This window comes from Epinephelus moara, chromosome 12 (assembly GCF_006386435.1).
Source record: "Epinephelus moara isolate mb chromosome 12, YSFRI_EMoa_1.0, whole genome shotgun sequence".
Taxonomy (NCBI): Eukaryota; Metazoa; Chordata; class Actinopteri; order Perciformes; family Serranidae; genus Epinephelus; species Epinephelus moara.
The window spans coordinates 31,348,060-31,369,504 of NC_065517.1; the positions used below are offsets into that span (position 1 = coordinate 31,348,060).

A 21,445-nucleotide genomic window follows, 5' to 3' on the forward strand; every position below is an offset into this window, starting at 1 on the left:
GAAACACCTCAGAGAGACGTGAACAAAGGTTAAACAAGGGAGGATGCAAAGAATGAAAAGGCAAAGCTAGTTGCTGGTAGTCACCGAGGGGCTCTGAGCAATCTGCGGCTGTCCGGGAAGTGTGTTTGTGTGAGTCTGTTTATCTGTTAGAACGGGACGACATCAAAGAGGACATTGTTTCCTTAGGGCTCTGCATCAGAGCTCGCTGGGAGGCTTTCGCTAATGAAAAAACATAGACAGCGGCAGCAGCGTGGAGGCAGCTGACAATAAGTTCGATAATGTAAATAACACTAATCATCCTCACAACAGGGGCTCTAATAAGACCGGAGTCAACAGAGCAGCTAACTCTTTTCCTCTGTGTTTTGAGAGTGCGCACACACTCGCAGGCAGCCCAGTCAAAGCCTGATGTTTGGTTATTTAATCGCTTTGGCTCCAAAGTGACTGAAAGCACCAAGGCGGGAGAACAATGGCGACATGGTGTCCAGGTAGGACTGTTTGAGGGGTGTTAAAAGTTTTCCTTGGCAAGCTCAAACAGGCAGACATACACATTCTTGTGTATGGCGGATTGCACCCGGTGTTCATGTCAGGCTCTGCTTCAGCTGAGTGTGTTACTGTAGTTCTTCAAAGCCGGGCTGTCATCTCCTCTTTGTCTTTCTTCTCTATCCAGTGACAAAAAGTGTTTAGGCGCCTCTCTTTGCTAAGGTTGTGAGCACCTCCTCTCTCTTCTCTCCGCAGCTTTCAGCATCTCTTTGTCCCCGCTGATAGTTTTATCTGTTGCGCGCGTGCTTTGCCACTGCTGGTGTTTCTCTCTGTACACAACACAATCCCTGCACTCGATCTCTGTTGTGTTCATGTGGCTGTAAAAATCAGGAGCTTCTCATTACAATCTTTTCTTGTTCATTTTCAAAAGCCGCAGCAAGGAAGCGATTTAACACGGTGGAGTGTTCCTCATTCTCCCTCTCCTCACCCATCTTTGCATTACCATATTCTGTTTCTTGTCTCCTCCACCATGTCCAAACAGAACTAGGCTTCTAATATTCTTAAATTCAGAGGCATATTTTATTGCCATGGTAATCTGACAGCCAGAATCAAACTCTATGGGGGCTGTGGTGGAGAGGTGATGATTATTTAGCACGTCGTTATTGTTTGAATTTTTGCAAGCTGTAATCTTTTTATATTTTGCGATCTGTGCGGCTAATTTGTTTACAAATGACTGTCCAGCAGGGGGTTTGTGAAAGTGTTTTCGTGCTGCACACAACAATGGCACTCAGTAATTGGCAATGAAAGGCATACAGCTGGTTCACTTATTCATTGAGAGGCAATATTTCCAGCCTATTGAACACTGACACACACAAAAAAACATGCAACAAGTCTTCACACACCTCCTACAAACAGACACTTGATCCTTAGGAAAGAGTCATAGAGTATAAAATCACAGAATCCAGGCAAGGGGCAATATTTGGAGACGTGCAGCTGCAGACACATTCTGTTTGTAGCGTACAACACACGCCCCTACAAACTGCAGCCACCAGTAGCACAAGACAAACCTACCAATGAGACAGCTTTCTGAACCCTTCAACAATGCTACACTGCCATGAATAAATGAGCCAAATGCAGCAATAGTACACTTTATAATTCATAATATGAATTAGTACTTAATTAGTAACAAGATGTAGCCTTCCCTTAACCCTTATCCTAACCTTAACCACCTCTCTTTTAACGTAATACTTCATAGCTACCTAATAACTAACTTAGCAATTTTGTCAGGAGTTGCACTTCTAGGCCAAGGAGCGAAGGAGGCTGATCAAGGACTGACGTGGAGGTTAAGGTGGGCGAGTCATGAAGCTAGAATGCCGGTCACGTGGCTGCTTCAGCTGCAGTTATACCTAATTGAGTATTTCAGACTGTTCCGGTGTAGCCAGCGGATAATGGGGCCAGTATATCTTCTATTTTCTACTGTACATACATATGAAGACACCTAATTATAAAGATAAATTACATGTAACTCAAGTTCGACATTTGAAAAAGTCACCTTCCTTCTAGCTCCAGTTTTGGCCTCCACCAGTTCCTAAGGGAAATATCTGGCTTTTTAGATGCTAAATGGTGCACTATGGTTACTAGCTAATCACGAACTGTGTCCATATGCCGTTTGGTGCTGGGCAGGTAGGTTTCTCACTGAAAACAGCGTCCTAGTGTGTCTCAAAATGGCACAAATAAGAGCAGTGAACCAAAACAGTAAAGTTGTGGATCACAAAACCAAAACAATAAGCTGAAAGTTGCTAAAAAGCTCCAAAAGAACTAAAGGGATCTCCATTGTTAGGTGACAGTTTTCTATAGGTTCTTCAATACAAACAACCCCTTTCATATACATTTTGATTTATGTCACTTTAACAACATTGGGCCAGCCAACATGACTACAGATGACTTGTCAGTTTTATACAAGACTGAGTCTACAGGTTGAATATTATTCATTCATTATACAAGATTTCTATTGTTGTGCCTCTTACTTAATAACATTTATTTTTGAATGTAGGTGATGCAGATGTACGGAATGATGAATTTGCTATGTTTTATAAATTTAGATATTTGTTAGATATATTGAAATATGGTAAACAATTACATTGAATTGTTTATTTTCAATTGTTTTATCACCCTATGGTTTAGATTGCTAACCACACCTGCCATCATAGAGCTTATCAGCCTATTGGTGTTCATTATGTGTAAATATAGGCGTGGTTAACACTTATCAAACATTCTGACCCAAAGAAGATCAAAGTAGAATTGAAGAATTGACTTTATTACACTTTTCTGGCATGCAGTAAGTGTGAAGTGTTACCTTTTCTTAATTGACCCTGTCTTTTAAAAGCCTTGCACCTACGTGATGTGCGTATAATTACTTTCAATCCTTTTGAGGCAAGAAAGTTTTATATGGTGCATATATAATTTCCAAAAACGAGCTTATACAAAGTGGCATGTGGCAGTTAGAAACAGCAGGTTGCGTGAGGGCCTGACGGCATAAATGGACCGACTGCTTTGTTTGAGGTGTCAAAGCTGATTGCCCAAGTGCCACCCGTGTCTAAAGTAGCCCCCGTTTCAATTCAGTCAGAAAGGCTGCTTTTGTATTACTAAGACCACGACTGAACCAAAGGTTCTGCTGTTGTGTTTGTCAGTCCAGGTCCTGCTGTCCCTTGTTTGCCCCAATGGCTCCAGGAAGCATGCTTACGGTCATGCTCCAGGTCATGGTCGTGCACCAGGCTCAGGCCTTGCAGAGTATCTGAGGACAGCACATCAATAATCCCTGAGCATCAGGACCAACAGCAGCTGAACACAAAAATGTACTGTTACTAACCTTTGTGTAGTAACAGCATGATCCTCATTTCCACTGAACGCAACAAATGTTTTTTTTTATTCTTGGCAGGAGAGCTCATTAGCATGCTGAGCACACTCACATGAACACACAGCAAGATACATGCTTGCAGAAAATTGAGAGAAATATTTGAGTTAATTAAATGTAGAAAGTCTAGAACGGAGTGATGCAAATAACAGCGCGCACTTTTACTCAGCTAGTGGCACGTCAGCGTCCTCATGCCTATGTCAAAAAGAAGAGTCTCATTTGCAGAAATTACCTGATGTTGAAAATCAACAGTCAGTTCCTTCCTAATGATTCATATTTTGCTTTCAAAAAAAAACAAAATACAGAAGATGCATGACAGGAAAGAACAACCCCATTAAGATAAAACAGCTAAGGTGAAACCGCAGTGACAGAGGAAGGAGGGGGAACTTTGCTGTGGCAGGGGGGTGACTGCAGTTCACAATGTTCTTAAAGTATTGATATAATTTGCATGCCACAAGGTCCCTGGAAGGTTAGACGGAGCAAAGAAGAAGTGAGGTTCAAATTAAGTGGATTTTAAAAGAAGGAAGTGACTTAGTTATTCGAGGGGTCTTTGCAGGCAGTATTTGGATTCTGGCAGTGCAGGAATCACAGACAGAGAATAATTAGTCTTCTTGGGGTGTTTTATATTGATCTAGTGATGTAGTACATTATCAACCAGGAGCTGTAAAGTGCTTATCAACTGGCACTGTTACAGACTGTTATGCCAAAACGTTATGACTGTGTGGTGTGTAACACTGATGATTTCTGATGAAATTATGGATTCATTCATTCATTCATTTTCTGTGACTGCTTATCCTGTTAGGGGTAGGGGGGGGCTGGAGCTGGAGCCTATCCCAGCTGACACAAAGAGAACTCCGCACAGAAGGGCTCTCCCACCTCCACTGTGGATTCAAAACCCCCCACCCTGGGCTCGAACCAGGAACCCTCTTGCTGTGAGGCAACCATACTAATCACTGCACCACCGTGCTGCTTAATTAGGTCGATTGAACGATAATCACTTAACCGCAGAGACTATTTCTAACTGATTAAGCATGTCAGGTTATGGATTAATTATGCTACTCCTCAGTTTACTGCACTGCACACCACCCAGGGCTGGTGGGAGCTAGTGTTAGCTAGGAGCGCCGCTCATTCGGCTATTAATGCTTGTAACGCCATCCAAACCCAGCAGTGTGTGCAGCTGTAACAAGTTGTGCCCACCCTCTAGTCTCCCCCCAGGTTTCTAATGAGTAAGTGGCCCAAATTTAAGCCACAAACCCACTTTAGCATTGTAAACTATCACTGTCAGCTCTGTTAGCATGGTTAGCATAATCAGCACGGCTAGTGGTGCTAACACAGTTGGAAATTTAAAGGGGGGTTGCTGCTTTGCTTAATAGGAGTGCCTGGAGGTGGTAGCACCACTAGCTAGCTCCCAACTGACACGGTTGGTATCGCAGTGCAGAGCAGCCAAGGCTAACGTTAGCTAACCAGTGGTGACTGGAGGATGGGCAGTGGGCATTACGTTTTCACATGCTAACGCTGCTAGCCAGCTCTCTGTGAGCAAAGCCAACAGGAAATAAAATAAAAGGCAGAACATTTACATCACATTAACATTTCCCCACCTTTAAATGGATAGCGCTTTGAAATGCGACGTTAAAGCTAAGTGAGTCAATAGAGCGCTAGACTAAAAGGAAAAGTCTCTTGTCTTTCATATTTCGCTTTTTTTTTTCTACAAATGAAGTGGTTAGTTACCGGTTAATGGGTGTCGGGCTATTGAAAGTAAAATTAACCAAAACTGACGTCCCTAGAAGTAATTGTTAACTCTGCAAAGGAGGTCATGTTTTCGGCTTTATGAAACTCTGTGAAAGGGTGTGGGATGGGCCAAGGACAAACCCATTAAGTTGGAGTGGATCCGAATCACAGGGGGAGGCAATACATCCATTATTTCTCCACTTTTGTTTAACTTGCTGGGCCAGAATTGCCTGCACATGGCTCTCACCTTGGATGCCACAAGCAAACATGGAGGTTCATTCATTCATTTTCCGTAACCAATATCCTATTGGGGGTCATGGGGAGGCTGGAGCCTATCCCAACTGACATTGGGCAGGAGGTGGGGTACACCCTGGACAGGTCATCAGACTGTCACAGGGCTGACACATAGAGACAGACAACCATTCACACTCAATTTAGAGTCATCAATTAACCTGCATGTCTTTGGACTGTGGGAGGAAGCTGGCGTACCCTAAGAAAACCCACACTGACACAGAGTGAACACGCAAACATGCTCCTCCACCCAAGGGTTCGATCCAGGAACCCTCTTGCTTGGAAGTGACAATGCTAACCACAGTGCTACCACTGTACCACAAAAAATTCTGGAGGTTGCTGTGCTGTGCAGTGCCAACGTCAGCAACAGTGTTGGCAGAGCTATCAGTGTTAATGGCCGTTATCTCACACTCACTGGGGTGAACTGCAACCATGTAGTCCCACCGCTGTGGGTTGAAATGATGTCATCAGCGGTAACCGCTGTATTAGTGCCGCTCTCCTACACACGCTCAGCCCCGGCAGTGCAGAGCGGCGGCAATTACCTAGCCAGTGGGAACATAAACACAAAGGGACTGGGGAGTTGGGCCTTGGTGGAAGTTTGCGCTCTGCAAGTGCCCTTCGAGTTTTAACTTTTATTTGCCAGATGAGATCACCAGTTGTGCGACTGGAAGAAGCCGGTACAGAATTCAAAGGTGTCCTCTCCGTCTCTGAGGATTCCTCATTAGGCTCAAAGCAAAACACATCTTAAGGATGAGTCAGAAGGGACGGCGCCACAAAAGACTATTTATTTCTCATCATGGGCGAACACTGATCTGAAAAAAAAAAAAACAAAAAAAAAAAAGCAGCACAGGCGGTCAGCGGCTGCTGGCGGCAGGTAGGAACTGAAATGGGGAGCTCGCTGTTTGAAATGTCAAACGTGATGTTTGTTTGGATCAGCTTACTGTCAACTGATGTGGAACACGTTATTTGTGTGCCATGCCTCAAGTAATCCAAGTTTTATTTATTCAACCTATATTCATCAACCAAATCCTGACATCCAGGAACAAAACGAGCTGATATTTGTGATGTTAGATACGAGCTTTTGTCTTGCAAGACATTTAGCGCACAAAAAAACCCACGTAATGCAGAATGGAGATAGAGTTCAGCAGAATTGGCAGGTGATTTCTGAGTAACACGTCTGTTTTTGGAAAAGTCATTTAAATGATTTAATAGCTGTCATTAAAATGTCAATAAAACTGGCTGAAATTCATGTCCCTAAAGAGCCCCCGCGTACATCTACAAAGCCCTACACGCAGAGAGAACAGCTGACGACGGTGGTGTTTAGCAGGGCATTGATTCCTCTAAAGCGTTTATTCTGTGTTAATAGGACTGTCTCAGGGACGCTCTGGCTCTATCATCCATCTCTCCTCCCTCCATCTATCTGCCCCATCTTCCCCGCCCCCCTCCTTCCCTGCACACACTGATTCACTGGGTATTTCTCTACCTAACGACCTTTCTCTACATCCTGCTTTTTGTAACACTTAACGATGAATGCTCAACAGCTCTTTCTATTCATTTGACCTGAAATACATTTATGCATTTTCCCATTTATCACCCTTTGACTACATTATTACATATGTGCTTATACTTCAAGAGCTGCAGATCTCTACTGTGGCATTAAGTCTTTGGTAAACTTGTGTCTGAACAATTTACCCTGCAATTCTACCCATTACAATGTAATACTTTTGTGTTAAGTGCCATAAATAAATGGAGTAATTTTGCCGTTGTGAAACAGAGTAATGTTTGATCGCTGTAATGGAAACAAATAGATTCCATCTTAATCGTTTTTGTCAAATAATTAAATCAGTGTAACTTGTTTTGTAAAAGCTACGGTTGGATTCAAATTCTAATTCATTAGTATGGTTTTCTCAGCTCCTGTGGGTTCCTCCCACACAATGTCAGGAGGATTTGCCCCTCCCTCACTCGGGAGGCTGCCCAGGTGCTCATCCATCCGCTTGACATCTCCCACCTCCCACCTGCAACTCCCTTGTTGCTGGAGCCTCTGTGTCTGCTATCGGACCTCTGAAGGTAGTCCAGAACACTGCTTCCTGTCTGGTGTTCAAACTCATAAAGTTCTACAACACCAGTCCTCCTCTCCTTTCACTACACTGGCTCCTAGTTGCTGCTAGCGTGCAGTTCAAGACACTGATTAAGGCTGGGTACAGCTTAAAAAATTACAATACCAGTGTCCTTAAACTGATCAGTCCCTCCAGTATCTTGCGGCAAAAACACTTTGACTTTGCAGCCAATTTTGTAAAAAATCACATAAAAATTGCGCCATTTTTATTTTTTGTGGGAAATTGCGGCAAATGACAAAAGGAGAAAAATAAATAAATACATTTAAACTACTACCTCCAAAATTATTTAATTAGTTTCAAAACATGGATTCCAATAATGTTGCAAAATCCTCAAAAAATCCTGAGTGAATATTGTAGCAACCAGACAATGTGACTGTAAAACAACATGTAAGCTACATCTTCTGTAAACATAACATTTTAATAAATTCAACACATATTGTATGCATTTAAACAGCGCAAATTCTTATGTCAATACAGAGTGTTTCTCCATACTGCAATGCCATTAGCGTGATTTGATGACACGTCTGATGACGCCGGAAAATGTGGAAAAATGCGGAAAAATGGCGGGACTTTTGAAAAATTGCAAGTCCCCGCAAATATTGCAGACTTTTGTTTAATTTGCGTTAATTATTGCGATCGCAAAATCACGATTTTCTGGAGGGACTGGCTAATACAGATAAAAACCGAGTTCTTCATTTGGTACACAACAGACTGTATGATTGTTGCTGCTGCTGCAGGAATGTGAGCTCCAGGGTCAGTCAGAGGTCAGTTGGTGAGTCTTTCCGGCAAACACACACACAGTAACAGGGCTAACTGTTAGCATCACACAGCAAACGTTACATATCGGTTATTAGTGTGTTTTAATGAGAGTCATTTTGTTGTCAGTGTAAGCTTGTTGTTTGATGGCTTGCTGTTGAATGTCTAAAAAACCTAAAAGTCTTTGGACTAATAACAACAAGCAATGTTCAAAACAGTGTTAGCATGTGACACATTTCTTCGAACAAGACTCAAAAGACGAATAAAACAGGTATATTTTGGCATCGAAATGAAAGAGGCATTCACAAAGTCAGCTACATATTCCCTGTTTTCACCAGCTGTCGTCACAATAGCAGACATATTCAGCTAAAAGTCGTCGGTTAACAGAGTCACTCATTAATCCGAAACACTGGTTAGCACGAGCTGACACAATAGCAGCATCTGACATCCAACAACAATCCGTCAAAACCTACATTGACACCGAAACAGCTCCACTCTGTTATCAAACCTGCTAATAACCAGTAACATTAACTATGTGATGCTAACAGTTAGCCCTGTAACTGTGCTCACACTCCTGCAGCAGCAGCTACAATCACACAGACTGTGATGTGGTAAGTTGCAGATGTTCAATTGTCTGTTCACCAGAAGGAAAGCAACTCCAGAGACGGCAGCAACAGAAAGTTTGCTAATACCACAAGGAGTCTGGATGGTCCAGGATCAGGCCCCAGGCACAAAAAAGAACAAACGCAGGTATTATTTCATTGGATACGTTTTCCTTGGTACTGGGTATTTCAGTCGATACCTCGAGAACAATGCTACTTCCTACCTTCAAGCCATGGTTAAACCCTCCATTCACAACACTGTCAATCAGAGGGCCTTGCAGCCGCTCATCTCAGTCAAGGCTCTTCTCTGTTCTGAAGTCAGGACATCAGACTCACTGCCTTTCTTTCTCTAACACAGTTTTAGCTGTTTATTTGGGAGTGTTGGACTTCTAATCTTTAATGACATCTAACTCTTGATCCTTTTAAGTTTGAGTGCACTTTTTGTAAGCCGCATTCGACAAAAGTGTCTGCCAATTTACTATAAAACAACTGCAATGCATTCGGTGGACTCTTGTTATTGTCCTTAACCTAAGTCCTGGCCTCAGAGCTGGACTTGATCCCAGGGCACTGCACTGCTGCTGGCTGCTGCTACTAAACAGGATGAGTGAAAGAATGTATTTCCCTAGAAGAATCGATAAAAGTCTGAATCCCATCTCGCACTGTGCTTCTGTCCGTGTGCGTCTCTTCCTTTAAGATTCCCCTCGTCTGCTCTATTTATATCAGTCCCTATGTCCATCCATCCGTTAAATCAATACGCATATTGCAAGTGCTTCTACTCAAGATTCTAGTATGAATATTCTTCACACATTTGTCATGATCTCGAGATTTTGGTGGAAACTCACACACGCAGCAGCTGTGGTATAGGTTGTAATTTATCGTTAAGTGGAGTCCATAAACCATTTCCTTATATCAGAATGAGACGGGGGACATTTATCACAGATGCACACACGTGTGCACACAAACACACACGCCTTGGCGCACATCTGCTGAAAAGGCATTCTATTAAAACAAGGAAAGGTGCAGAGCTAGTCAGATCCCCAGCTATGAAGTCAGAGAGCAAATAAATTATGGAAATAGACTCTGACACACTGGCGTCCTCTGAAACACAACCACACACATACGCACACATAATCACAACATGTTTGATTTACTCCGGGGTGCTCTGAGTGTGCTTTTTATGTAGGCGAGTTTTGTCGTAAACTCGGAGGCAGCGGTGCTACTTAAATTCACTCATTTTCATTTTTACTTTTCAGACTTTCAAAAACAGGAGGGACAAGGATATGTGCACAAACCAAACTTAATCGACACAGGAATACATTAAGTAGAACGATATATGTTTCTGTATCAATACATGCATGCATTATTGGGGTATTTCAAAGTGATATGAGATAAAATATGCTTGGGAAGAGGTTATGTGACAGCGTTATGTTGTTTGGGTGTGACTTAGGTTACCTTCTAGGACACATTTTAGACTGAATACCAGTTAAATGGGGACGGCTTGTCCAACTTGGGACAAAAGCCGTGTCCCTAATTGATAAAAAAAAAAGCAGATTTTTGTGTCAGAGGTCAAGGTAAGGGTTAAGTTAAAGGGTCAGTTCACCCCCAAATCAAAAATACATTATTTTCCTTTTACCTGTAGAGCTATTTATTAGTCTAGATTGTTTTGGTGTGAGTTGTCGGTCATAAATATATCTGCTTTCTCTCCAACATAATGGAAATAGGAACCAGAACTAGCAATGTCTCTGTCCAGAAATCATCTATTGCATCACCTATCATCTATCTCCCTGACAATCTTTCATTATGAACAACAAATCCATGTTGACATTAGCAGAGGGAGAGCTGGTTAAGGTGAGCTGTCAGCAGCTGGTGGTCACAACTAACAGCTCACAGAGGTTGCATTAGGCCCTGATCACACAGAAAGCATTTCAGCAGCTGGAGACGCCATTTTGTAATTGTTTTCACTGAGAATGAAGCTTTTTACTGGCTGTTTTTGCGCTGCGACACAACTTGCGTTTCTGCCGGAGCGCTCTGAACTCCTGGGGTTGAAAAAACTTCAACTCATAGCGGGAAAAGCGCCCCACGTCAACTCTTTTTTTCCCCATTGTCCAATTGGATTATTTGAGAGTTGGGCCTTCTGTGGTGGTCATGACAACAAGTTTACAGTTGGTAAACAATGGAGGAGAAACTGGAGGTAGCAGTTGCTGGATACCCAGAGCTATACAGCCCGATGATAGACAGCAGGTTGTCAAACTGCCCCTGAGTCATCCTAAAATATGCCTGGAAACAGCCATCATGGAGGAGAAGCTCCTGGACCAACTGGTGGTACAAACTATTTACTGACAGCCGCTCACCCTCAACCAGAGCTACAGCAAGTACCCTCTGCCTCAACATTTTAGGAACTAGATACTAATTACTGTGATAAAAAAAATGGTAGATTGATTACACAGGAAGGTTAAAGTAAGGACGTGATGGGGTGGTTGCCTGGCAACAATAAAAAGCTGCAGCAAGGGTTTTTTTTTTACTTGTGGAATTCAATTATTTTTAAAAGGCAGTGCGGTGTGCCTCGTGTTTCGCAACCTGCAAAAGGCTTTCTGTGTGATCAGGGCCTTAGGATGTGTTTAAGCTTTTGTCTTTAAAAATGAGCATTGGGCAAAGATAAATTGTAACATTCTCATGGTGTGTTCAAATGTAATCTTGTAGTTTTTGGCGAGAAACTTGAATAAATTCAGCTGTTTGAAGGAGAAATTTGTCAGTAATACAAAATAGATATTAGAGAGGTAACTGTGATACACTGTATAGTAAAAAGGCTTTTGATGCAGTTATGATTTTAAAAGTGTGTTCATGTGAAAGGAGGTTATTTTAAAGGGTGTTTCATAAATGCGTATGATTGAATTTGTGCTCCATCAAAGGCTCTCTTATAACTAAGATTTCTTTGTTTCCCTGGAACAAAAATATGGAATATAGATAGAAGAGGAATCAGAATTTCACAACTGGTGCATCCCTAGTATTTCTGAAGTTGGGGTGAACTGTCTCTTTAAGGTTTGTGTGAGGGCTAGGCAAGTAGTGGTTTGGTTGGTATATGTCTCCAGCAATGAATCTAAGTCGATATATAATGTCACCTAAAGCAACCTAAGCAATGTGTGTGTTTGTGTGTGTGTATGTACCCGCTATCTGTAAAGAGGAACTCGAGGTGAGTCATGTAGACCTCCCACAGAGGAACACTGTAGCGCTTAGCCAGAGACAGAGCGATTTTGTACACATCGTCCTCCAGTGTCCTAAACACACACACACACACACACAGGAAGAGAGGAGGAACATAATGATCAGATTTCATCTCATTGAAGCAGTAAGAGCCATCACTCCCACTCAGATGCATATGTGGTATGAAAAGATGCAGACCAAATAAAGCAAACCCACTTTATATTTGATTATTTCTAACCACAGTCTCCAGCAGTCAACTGAGCTCAGGGTTTAGTCACTCAGCTGAGGATACTGATGGGAAATTCTTCTAAGTGTCCTCCCTACTTACTCCGTGAGGCCGAGGATTGTCTCCTTCTTGTAGTCGGAGTCGGAGCTGAAGCGCTGGACGTCCACTCCGCGGCCCAGCCCCTGTAACACCTGGGCCTGGGTGAAGTCCGTCAGGCGCTCGTTGTACACACGCAGCTGGCCGATCAACTTCTGCAGCTCCTCCGGCCAATTGGAATACGCGGCCACATGCTGTGTGACCAATCGAATCAGCTCCTTTGGGTCAGCCTGTGAAAAGGAGAATAAATCTCATGTTTACACACAAACTGCTGCTGAATGTCTCATTTCATGCTGGGAGCCTCACAGGGTGAAAGGATACCAGGCGGACATGGTGCTAAAAGCCACATTTGGTAATCCTGAGAATTATTATCATACAAACTCCTCTGAATAGAAGCGAATACAAACTGGGCTTGCACATCCCGCCTGGCCCTGTGCTGCCGGGGAGTGAATGTATTGAGTTTTGATTTTAACATCTGAAATCTTTTAAATTCCTGCCAGCTCACTATTTGGTATTATATATATTTCTACCAGTCCATTTATTTAAACCTCCAGCATTGTTTTTAATACAATAAAAAATGGTTTACAAAATGTATATTGAATAAAAAAGAACAAAACAAGGTTGATTTTATTGTATCTGTGACATGATAGAGGTGGCTTGCGCTCTATTTCTTCTAATCCTATTGTGCTGCTACACCTTTAATTTTAATTTTATTTCCGAAAAATAGATTTAGAAAATTATTTTAAAAAATAGAGGGAAAAAAAGAAAAAAGCTAGGGGGCATTCATTTTTCTTGCACATTTTTTTGGGTCATTTCATCCTCATTGCCTTAGTCCCATGTTTTTGAAAGAAATTAAGCCAATTTTTTTTTTTTTTTAAATATGTTTTTAAAAATATATATATAAAAAATTATAACACTTATCATTATTACAATTATTATTTTTTTGTTATTATTATTATTATTATTATTGATGTTGTTATTATTGTTATAAGTATATTTTTAAATTATGATACAGAATTATTATAAAAAAAATTTTACTTTTCCAAGTAATTTCCTTATTTGTTTTTAACTTTCTTTTTTATTCTTTATTTTTTTATTTATTTTGACACATTTTCTTGCTTTTAATTTTCTCTTTTTTACTAATTTCTTGCTAATTTTTTGGGTCATTTAAAAGAAGTCAAGCCAATGTGCTCAGGTTTCAAAGGGTTAAAGGGTAAGTTTAGTATTTTTCAACCTTGACCATATTTTTTCTGTTTTTCTTCCAAAGTGACGAATGGCAGCGAAACAGGCTGCAAAGTAAACACACGGGGCATGTTCTCATCATCAGTGTTTGCCCAGTAAAAGTGTTTGTTTTTGCCACTGACATACTCAGAGTATTATTACAAGTGTCTAACAACTTGTGGAGAGGATCCCTACTGAGGCTGACCTTCAAGTAAAAGAGTAAGATCCTTTTTGTTCATTAAAATAAAGACAGAATGGGACACAGAGTTAGGGGTGTCTTTTTCAGACTTGTTGTGGGAACAGACACTGAGAGAAATAAACTCTTGCTCATCCTGTGCAAAACTCCAGCTTATTCAGTTCAAGATTACCTGATACCGATTTCCGTATAGGATAATTTATCACCCTGTCATCTCACACGCATGCCCCAAACTGGCTGAGTGTTGGAATCACTCATTAGGTCATATCAGAGATATCAGAGTTAGCAGTCGAGCCAGCCCCAATGATCGCCATTTTTAATATTCCTGAGGTGAAACAAGCAAATGTAATTTCATTCATGGAAACGGCAGACCACTTGGTTGCAAGATACAATGTTTTTCCTAGACCTAGAGAAGATCAAGTTCTCACTGTGGGGTTCAGCAGGATCCCTTTTGTTTCAAACAGCCCCAGAACCAAACTCACCAGATTCCATTCAAATAAACAGTCATTTTAGCGTGTATAGAGCCAGAACCTTTTCACTCTAATTTGGTGAATTAAGGGTTTATTTCAACCAAACCAGAGTTGGTGATTTTTGGATCAGTGGAAAGTTTAATACAGACTGTTTTTGTGAGCTTTATTTTGTTTCTGCTGACTTTAAGTAAAGTGTGTTTTACAATAATAAAATTTCCGTTTATTTAAATGGAGTCTGTTGGGTTTGGTGATAGCGAATTTGAGGTTGTTTCTGGGTACACAAAAAGGATCTTACTCTTTAATAAAAAGGTCTACCTCTTTAGGGATCATTTCCATTATGTTGTCAGACACTTGCAATTACAATCTGAGCCTGTAAGTGACAAAAATATGCTCTTTTAGTGAACGTGAATTGATGGTGCGAACATGCCCAGAGTGGTTACATTGCAGCCTGTTGTGTGGCTGCCGTCTCCAGCTGTCTCTCTCTCAGTAATGGACCAATTTCAGGCTGAAAAATAGCAAACGTACCCTTTAAGGCTTATCATTAGACTATGTAACACTGGGCTTCAAACACCCTGCGCAGCATGCTATCAAAAACATGACAGATCTTCAGCTGCTTTGCCGTGACGAACTAATGAGGCTATTTTCAAAAATGGCTGTAATTTTCAAAAACCGTTGGTAAGAGGTTGGAAAAGACCAACTATCTCTGCCTAACTTGTACAACTTGGATAATTTTGCTTCCAGGACGACACTGACAGCATCATCGTGCTTAAATCTGGCAACTCAATGTGTCCCTTTTTTTCCCACACGCGCCTGGAAAATATGGGTAAACGTATCAGGAGCCATAATTGCTACTGTGATTCGGGCCTATGGGGAATTCGACAGTGGCTACACATTTATGATTGAGAATGTCAAGCGCAGGGAACGGTAGGTGATTGTTGTATCTCTCTCATCACCTCTGTTCTAATTAAATGAGCTCCTGAATTTAGATTTTTGGCATCTTGTATGCTGTCGCCCAGCAGGATGAGATGGTTTATTTGTTGATCTTATTTGCATAAGGTAATTATGGCTGCTGGAAATGTGTGCGCTTGAAAACAGAGGTGTGTGTGTATGTGTGTTTCTCTCTCGCTGTGTGTCTTCCTGCTATGTGGATGTGAGGGTATGCATGTGTGTGTCTTCAGATGTGGCCTTAGCGGCAGTCACAGTGGCAGATTCACGGTTCAAAAGCAGGACAGGAGGGCGGGTGAGGAGAAGAGGTAGAAAGAGGGGAATATTAAAAGTGCGGAGAGTCAGAGGGGGGCAGGAAATAAGCCAGGAGATGGGAGGAGGACAGTAATGGAGAGGAAGGAGGAGAAGAGAGGAAAAGTAGGATGGTATTTGCTAATGCTGGCATCATTTTGGGGGAAATTTTCAGACGAGGACGAATGACACACAAAGGAGAACACAGGGAGAGGGAAGAAAGTCTGCTGGAGCTGTGATAGACAGGCTGATGTTTAAAGAACTTTATTGAAATAAGGCTTTCATGACAAAATACTGTTTGCATTCTCCGTCTGTCACTTTGTCTGTCATTCATCTTGTCCTTTTGGAGATCTGGATTATATCCTCCCTCATCTCTCCAAACACTAGTGCTCCTCGCATCTCTCAAATCCCCTCCTCGCTCATTACTAAGGAATCTCCAAAAATCCCTCTTCTTTCTAATAAGTATTCTTTGCAATCCCATTTAGCCCTCAAATTAACTAAAGACAACACTCATTCCTCGTTTTCTCTTCATCTTATATAATTACTTTGCTTATTTAATTTCAAAGTATCTCAAAAAGCCACTTATGGGCTTTCTTCAAAGGGGAGGATGTATAAACTGTGTGTCAAGTATAATTTCAGAAGGTAGCGTGTGATGTTGCACAGCTGGAAGGAAGGCAGCTCTCTCCAACTCCCCCTTCAGCTATTCCACCGATGCCACGGGCTCTTTTCTCTACGCTCCCCTCCTTCCTGTGATGCTGCTTAAGAGGGAACAGTGTGAAAATAAAAAAAAGTCTACGTCTCGGTGCTCAAATCTTTTCAACCGCGCTCACTCTCTCATTTTCACTCTTAATTTCCCGTGTTATTGTATTTCAGTCACAACGCAGCACCCTTCAAAAATCCCTTTTTGCCTTTTCCCAGAGCGGCCTGGTTAAAATATGTGAAATAAAATATTAATGAAGTAACTGTTTGAGTTAGTCAGTTTTATTCTTGTGATTAGCTAAATCTAAATGTTACATCATACTGTGTTTTTCCCCCCTTTTACCACCCGCTGTTTTGCCTGCAGATGCTGGCACTTTGAAAAACTTTCACAGACTGGTATTATGAAAATTATAAAACATAAACATGTATTGACAGTCGCTGGAGCAACTTTCAGGAATCTAATGTAAATGAAATAATGAATAAATAAATAAATAATTGAATGCTGACATTACTATTCAAATGTGTATTTTTCATTATTTTATAAATATGTTGGCTAATGTTCTGCAAACCAAATGCTTTTGTCACATCTGAAGGAAGAAGGTGAAGAAGATGAAGAAGACGACGATATACTTTATAATCCCCTAGAGGACTCTGAGAGGACGCCACGATATGTCAGAACGAGGGGGCTGCCCATGGACAGCTCCGAGCAGCTGGCCGTGTGGTGCCTTGTTGGGTGCACCTTGGCAGTGCCCCGGACGTGAGCTGTCACCTCTTTAGCTACCAGTTCATGCTCCATATTTAGTCCAAATGGGAACTTGATCCAACGACCCTCCCCTTCCCAACCCAAGTCCCAATGTACTGAGCGACTGCTGCCCACAATTAAGTTTCAATAAAGCGATGTGAGATTGAAAATATTTGTTAAATTTGACAAATGATTGTTATTAACTTAGCACCTAAGCTTAATTATTACTTAGCAAGAAAGCTATCACCTGTTTGTTGTTTCAAATGCTTACTGGTAATGTTGGAATGCCCTCTACTGGACAGGTGGAAGATTGGCAGCTCTAATTGACAGCTCTAATTGACAGATCAGGCTCTCGTCACTTCAGTCATTTTGGTAATTTTCAAAAAGAATGTCCTGTTGTAGCCAAGTGGAACTATTGTATACATATACTATTGTATGCATTACTTTGTACATGTGTTGTAGAGATTCCCGAGCAGTTTCAGACAAGTAATTGGGGGGATATCCACACAGGGGATTGCTTTGTAGCAGGTGGGTAAATCATCTGTGGGATGGGATTAATTTGTTTTTGTTTTGTTTCGTTTGCAACGAGTGAGGCATTGCCTTGGTGTTTTCCTTTGTTTCTTTCTTGGTTTTGATTTGGTTTTGCCCACCCCAGCAATCTTGATCGCCTCAGGCAAAGTTTGTAAACTCCTCTTGCACTGATGTATTTCTTAGACCCGTTAGCCCACTGTGGGGATGAGTGATGTACTGTGTTGTTGAATACAAACCAACCTGGTTCTGCCAGCGTGAAGCTGATTTTAATAGTGGAACTATTCTTATAACAAATAAAGATTTCTATTTTTAACATAACGCAGCTTCTGGGGTGTATTTACCTTAATGGTGACTGAACCTGTTGCATGTGGCTGGAGTGTGCCACACTACTGTGAGAGCTGAAAAACCTGCAGCCATGCTAACAGCTATGTGAGGCTGTAGGCAGAGCGTTGCTTTGAGAGAAATGCTAACATCAGGATGCTAACATGTTAACAATAACTACGGTAACATGGCAATTTGTAGCTAGTGTAACGTTTACCATGTTTGCCATCTCAGTTAAGCATGTTAGCGTGCTAACATTTTCTTATTAGCAGTAAGTACAAGGAACAGAAAAGGGTGATGGGAATGCAGTGCGACACAGCCGAGCCAGGTGGAAACCTTCCTCATGGCTAGACCGCATGTGCCGTAAAATTTCAATTAGTAGCCGGGGCTATTATTTGCGTAAATCACTTAACAGGCTTATATTTGGGACAGGCGTCTACATGGGACGGGACTTGAATTCCTTTTACACGGAACTGATGCTCAGCAAAGATCGGGTAATACAATCAAATTGTTTATTTAAACCAGTATGAATATTACTTGTATTAAAACCAGGCTTTGAATAGCATATTTATTATGTGTTATGTTGTGACACTTGTTTCATGGCACCTGAGGATAACACCACTTTAACGAATGTTAGCTCAAGTGGGTAATCAACAATCCGGTTTTATACAGCTAAAGGATTTCTATAAAAATGAACTGCTTGGCATCCAGACAAGGCCACTGATTGAGACAGGTCTTTATTTGACAAAATGTGTAGCTACACCGGACAGACAGGGCGGTGTAGCTGCTCTCTAGCTCTCTGGACAGAGCCAGAGAGCAGCACATTATGCTCCAGTTTGTAATCCCACAGACTCTCCCTTCACTTTTTCCCAGCAGCTACGAGTTTGGACTTATTTTTTAAAACTGATATTACATTTTTGTTATTACAGAGAGAGTGAAATACCAAAAAAGGTACAGTTGAACCGAATTCCAGGTACTGGTACTGGTTTAAATGTGAATGATACCCAACCCTACATTGACGGAATCAACCTCTAGGGACCATAAATGCCAAAAAATGTCATGGCAACAGATTGTCAGGGCCGAATGACATAGTCAATCCCTAAAGCTTTGCTGCTAATAATGCAAAAAATACAATTTCTCCCTAACTTTCCATCAGTCTGACAATCAAACAATATAATATGTCCTTGTCTAAATTCATGGTCACTATAAAAGTTTAACAATCAGATACAGTCCATTTGTTTTCATTTTTGGGTGTTAAAGGGTTAAATCTGTTACATTCTCTGTGTAATATTATTCAGTGTGCGTGTTATCATCACATCATGAATGCCACGCACACAACCACAACCATGTTTTAACACGCCGTCTCTCTTTGTGTGGTAAGTATCACATAGAGGTTTTAGAAAAGCAGACATGCCTTCCGTCTCTGGAGTGTAAGCTAGTAATGATCTTAATGAGTTGTGTTTATGTCATGCCTAACACTTAGCTATACAGTCAGTGGCCTCATTAGCACTAATTCTGCAAATGCTGTATACAGTATGTGCACATAATTAGGAGGAATGCACGAGGGAGAGAAAGCGGGCAAAGATTTTAAAGGAATAATCACTCCATAAACAGGCTCGGCTGCACTGTGGGTCATACTACAGCATGAAGGGGACTGATCACAAGCGAGACGCAAGCCTGCCAAGAAGACTGCAAAGGCATGAGCAAGAGGAGCAGGACCAACTTTGCACAGTCAATCCAGTGCATCTAATCAAAGCTTCAGAAACGACATGGTCGCAAACCTTCCCAGTTAACTGCAACAGTGCATTAAGAGTGCATATTTGTCTAATAGGGCCCTTTCTGCAGCTACTCTGCTCTACAGGGCTCCCGTGGGTAAAATATAGACTGCTAATGATTGTGGTACAAGGGTGCAATTTGTACAAGTGCACAATTTGTACAAAAAGAGGAAAGCGAAGTCATTGAGTTCGCAGTGCTTTTCTATGATGGGGAAGTCATTCAGACTAACTCATTATTCCAGTCAATTCAACAACAGGGAGCTGGCGCAGTGGTCTGGCACATCCAAGGTCAGCTCCCACACCCGGCAGCTTGATTCCTGTTGTGGCCATGAATTGAGAAAAAAAAAACATCTGCGATGACCGCAGGCAAAACAAAATGTCACTAGATGTAAGCAAAGTGCTGTTTTATCAAGTGATCTCGGTGCTATTAGGGAGAACGCTTTCATCTTTGCTCCTAATACAATTTCTGTCCGGTGAGTGCCTCAGTAAACTTTGTGCTTTATTTTTCCAGTCTGAAAAATTTAACGCTGTCCACACTGTTTAGATTTCCTTCAGGTGGAATCAGTAAACAAATTCAGGTGAAAACATTCTCTCCAATTCACTGCCTCCATCTGAGTATATGGACTGAAAGTAAAACATCTAACAAGAATTTATGGGCTTTTATTACAAAGGGAAATGTCGTAATGAGACGTTCAAGGAGCTAAGCACTTTTTCTGCATGATGTTCTCTACAGTCATGCTCTGTGTGTCCACAGCACAAGTGTGTGTGTGTGTGCTTCAAATGCATGTCTGTGTGTGTGCACCCAGAGTGTGAGTGATCAATACCCAGTGAGAGAATGGCGACTGCTGGCGAAGATAAATGGTCGAGTGGAAAATCTCAATCTCTTTACTCAGCACATTGCCGTGCAGTGGCTGCACATTCACAGCAACAATTACGCCAAGCACGCACGCACAGACACACTGAAACATCGACGAGTGCAGGCAAACAGGACTTAACACTTACATAAACATGGGCTATTGTGCAATATCCTGTAAACACCACCAGCAGAACAATTACGGCAAAGAGTGCCTCTATTTGGCAAACGAGCACTTTAGTCGGTATAATGAAAACTTCCAGTGCGAGCGAGTGGAAATCAGCTCATTATGCCTTGGGGAATAATGGAAACCCAGCATCCGTGTCATTGAGCCTGGCTCTGCTCCGTCATGCCTGGGAGCAGTAATCGGATGGGAAAGTAACAGTTAAAGACCTTGAAAGTCAATAGTGGGCAGCAGAATCTTCAAGAAGGCAAAAAGCTGCATGTTGGAGTCTCCTGTAACCAGTAATGCGAGACAACTTAACAAGACTGAAAGGACGATATTTTAGTTCACTTAAAAAGCTACAAAATTAAATAATACACACAGGCAAACAGGCTGCAACACCTAAAGTATTAATGTAATGTTGCGAGAGCTGAGAGATATTAGAGTGACTCTGGCAGCACTGGCTTCTTTTTCCACCGTCTGAATAAATATGCTAAAAGTGACTGAATCAGCCTCGAGTTAATGTTCTGGGTATATATTTGGGAATATATTTAAATAGCATTTAAGGGATTAAGGTGAGGTAGGAGGAGAGGCTGGAGAAAAATAATGACAGAGTTTTAAATTAAATCAGGATCATTTTTAATTCATAACGACTTGGTTCATTTTCATAGTTGTGGCCATGGTCCCTATTGGTGTTGACGCCACTGAACTCATCAATGGATTACTGAGACCTGGAGGACTTATACATGCATTAAATATAGGGATGTCAGAGTGAGGGTGCTGCCCATGGACAGGTACCCCAAGCAGATGGGGGTTTGGTGCCTTGC

General features: G+C 41.6%; 1 protein-coding gene across 1 annotated transcript in view; it reads right to left on the reverse strand.

Annotated features, from left to right (window-relative positions):
- The window catches only part of nbas (NBAS subunit of NRZ tethering complex), a 281,527-nt gene that overhangs the window by 117,525 nt on the left and 142,557 nt on the right, over window positions 1–21,445 (reverse strand). Inside the window, exons 42-43 of the mRNA XM_050057998.1 lie at window positions 12,418–12,641; window positions 12,053–12,163 (exon numbers count right to left, since the gene is read on the reverse strand). Coding sequence (XP_049913955.1) covers window positions 12,053–12,163; window positions 12,418–12,641 — 335 coding nt within the window. The remainder of the gene's footprint in view (window positions 1–12,052; window positions 12,164–12,417; window positions 12,642–21,445) is intronic.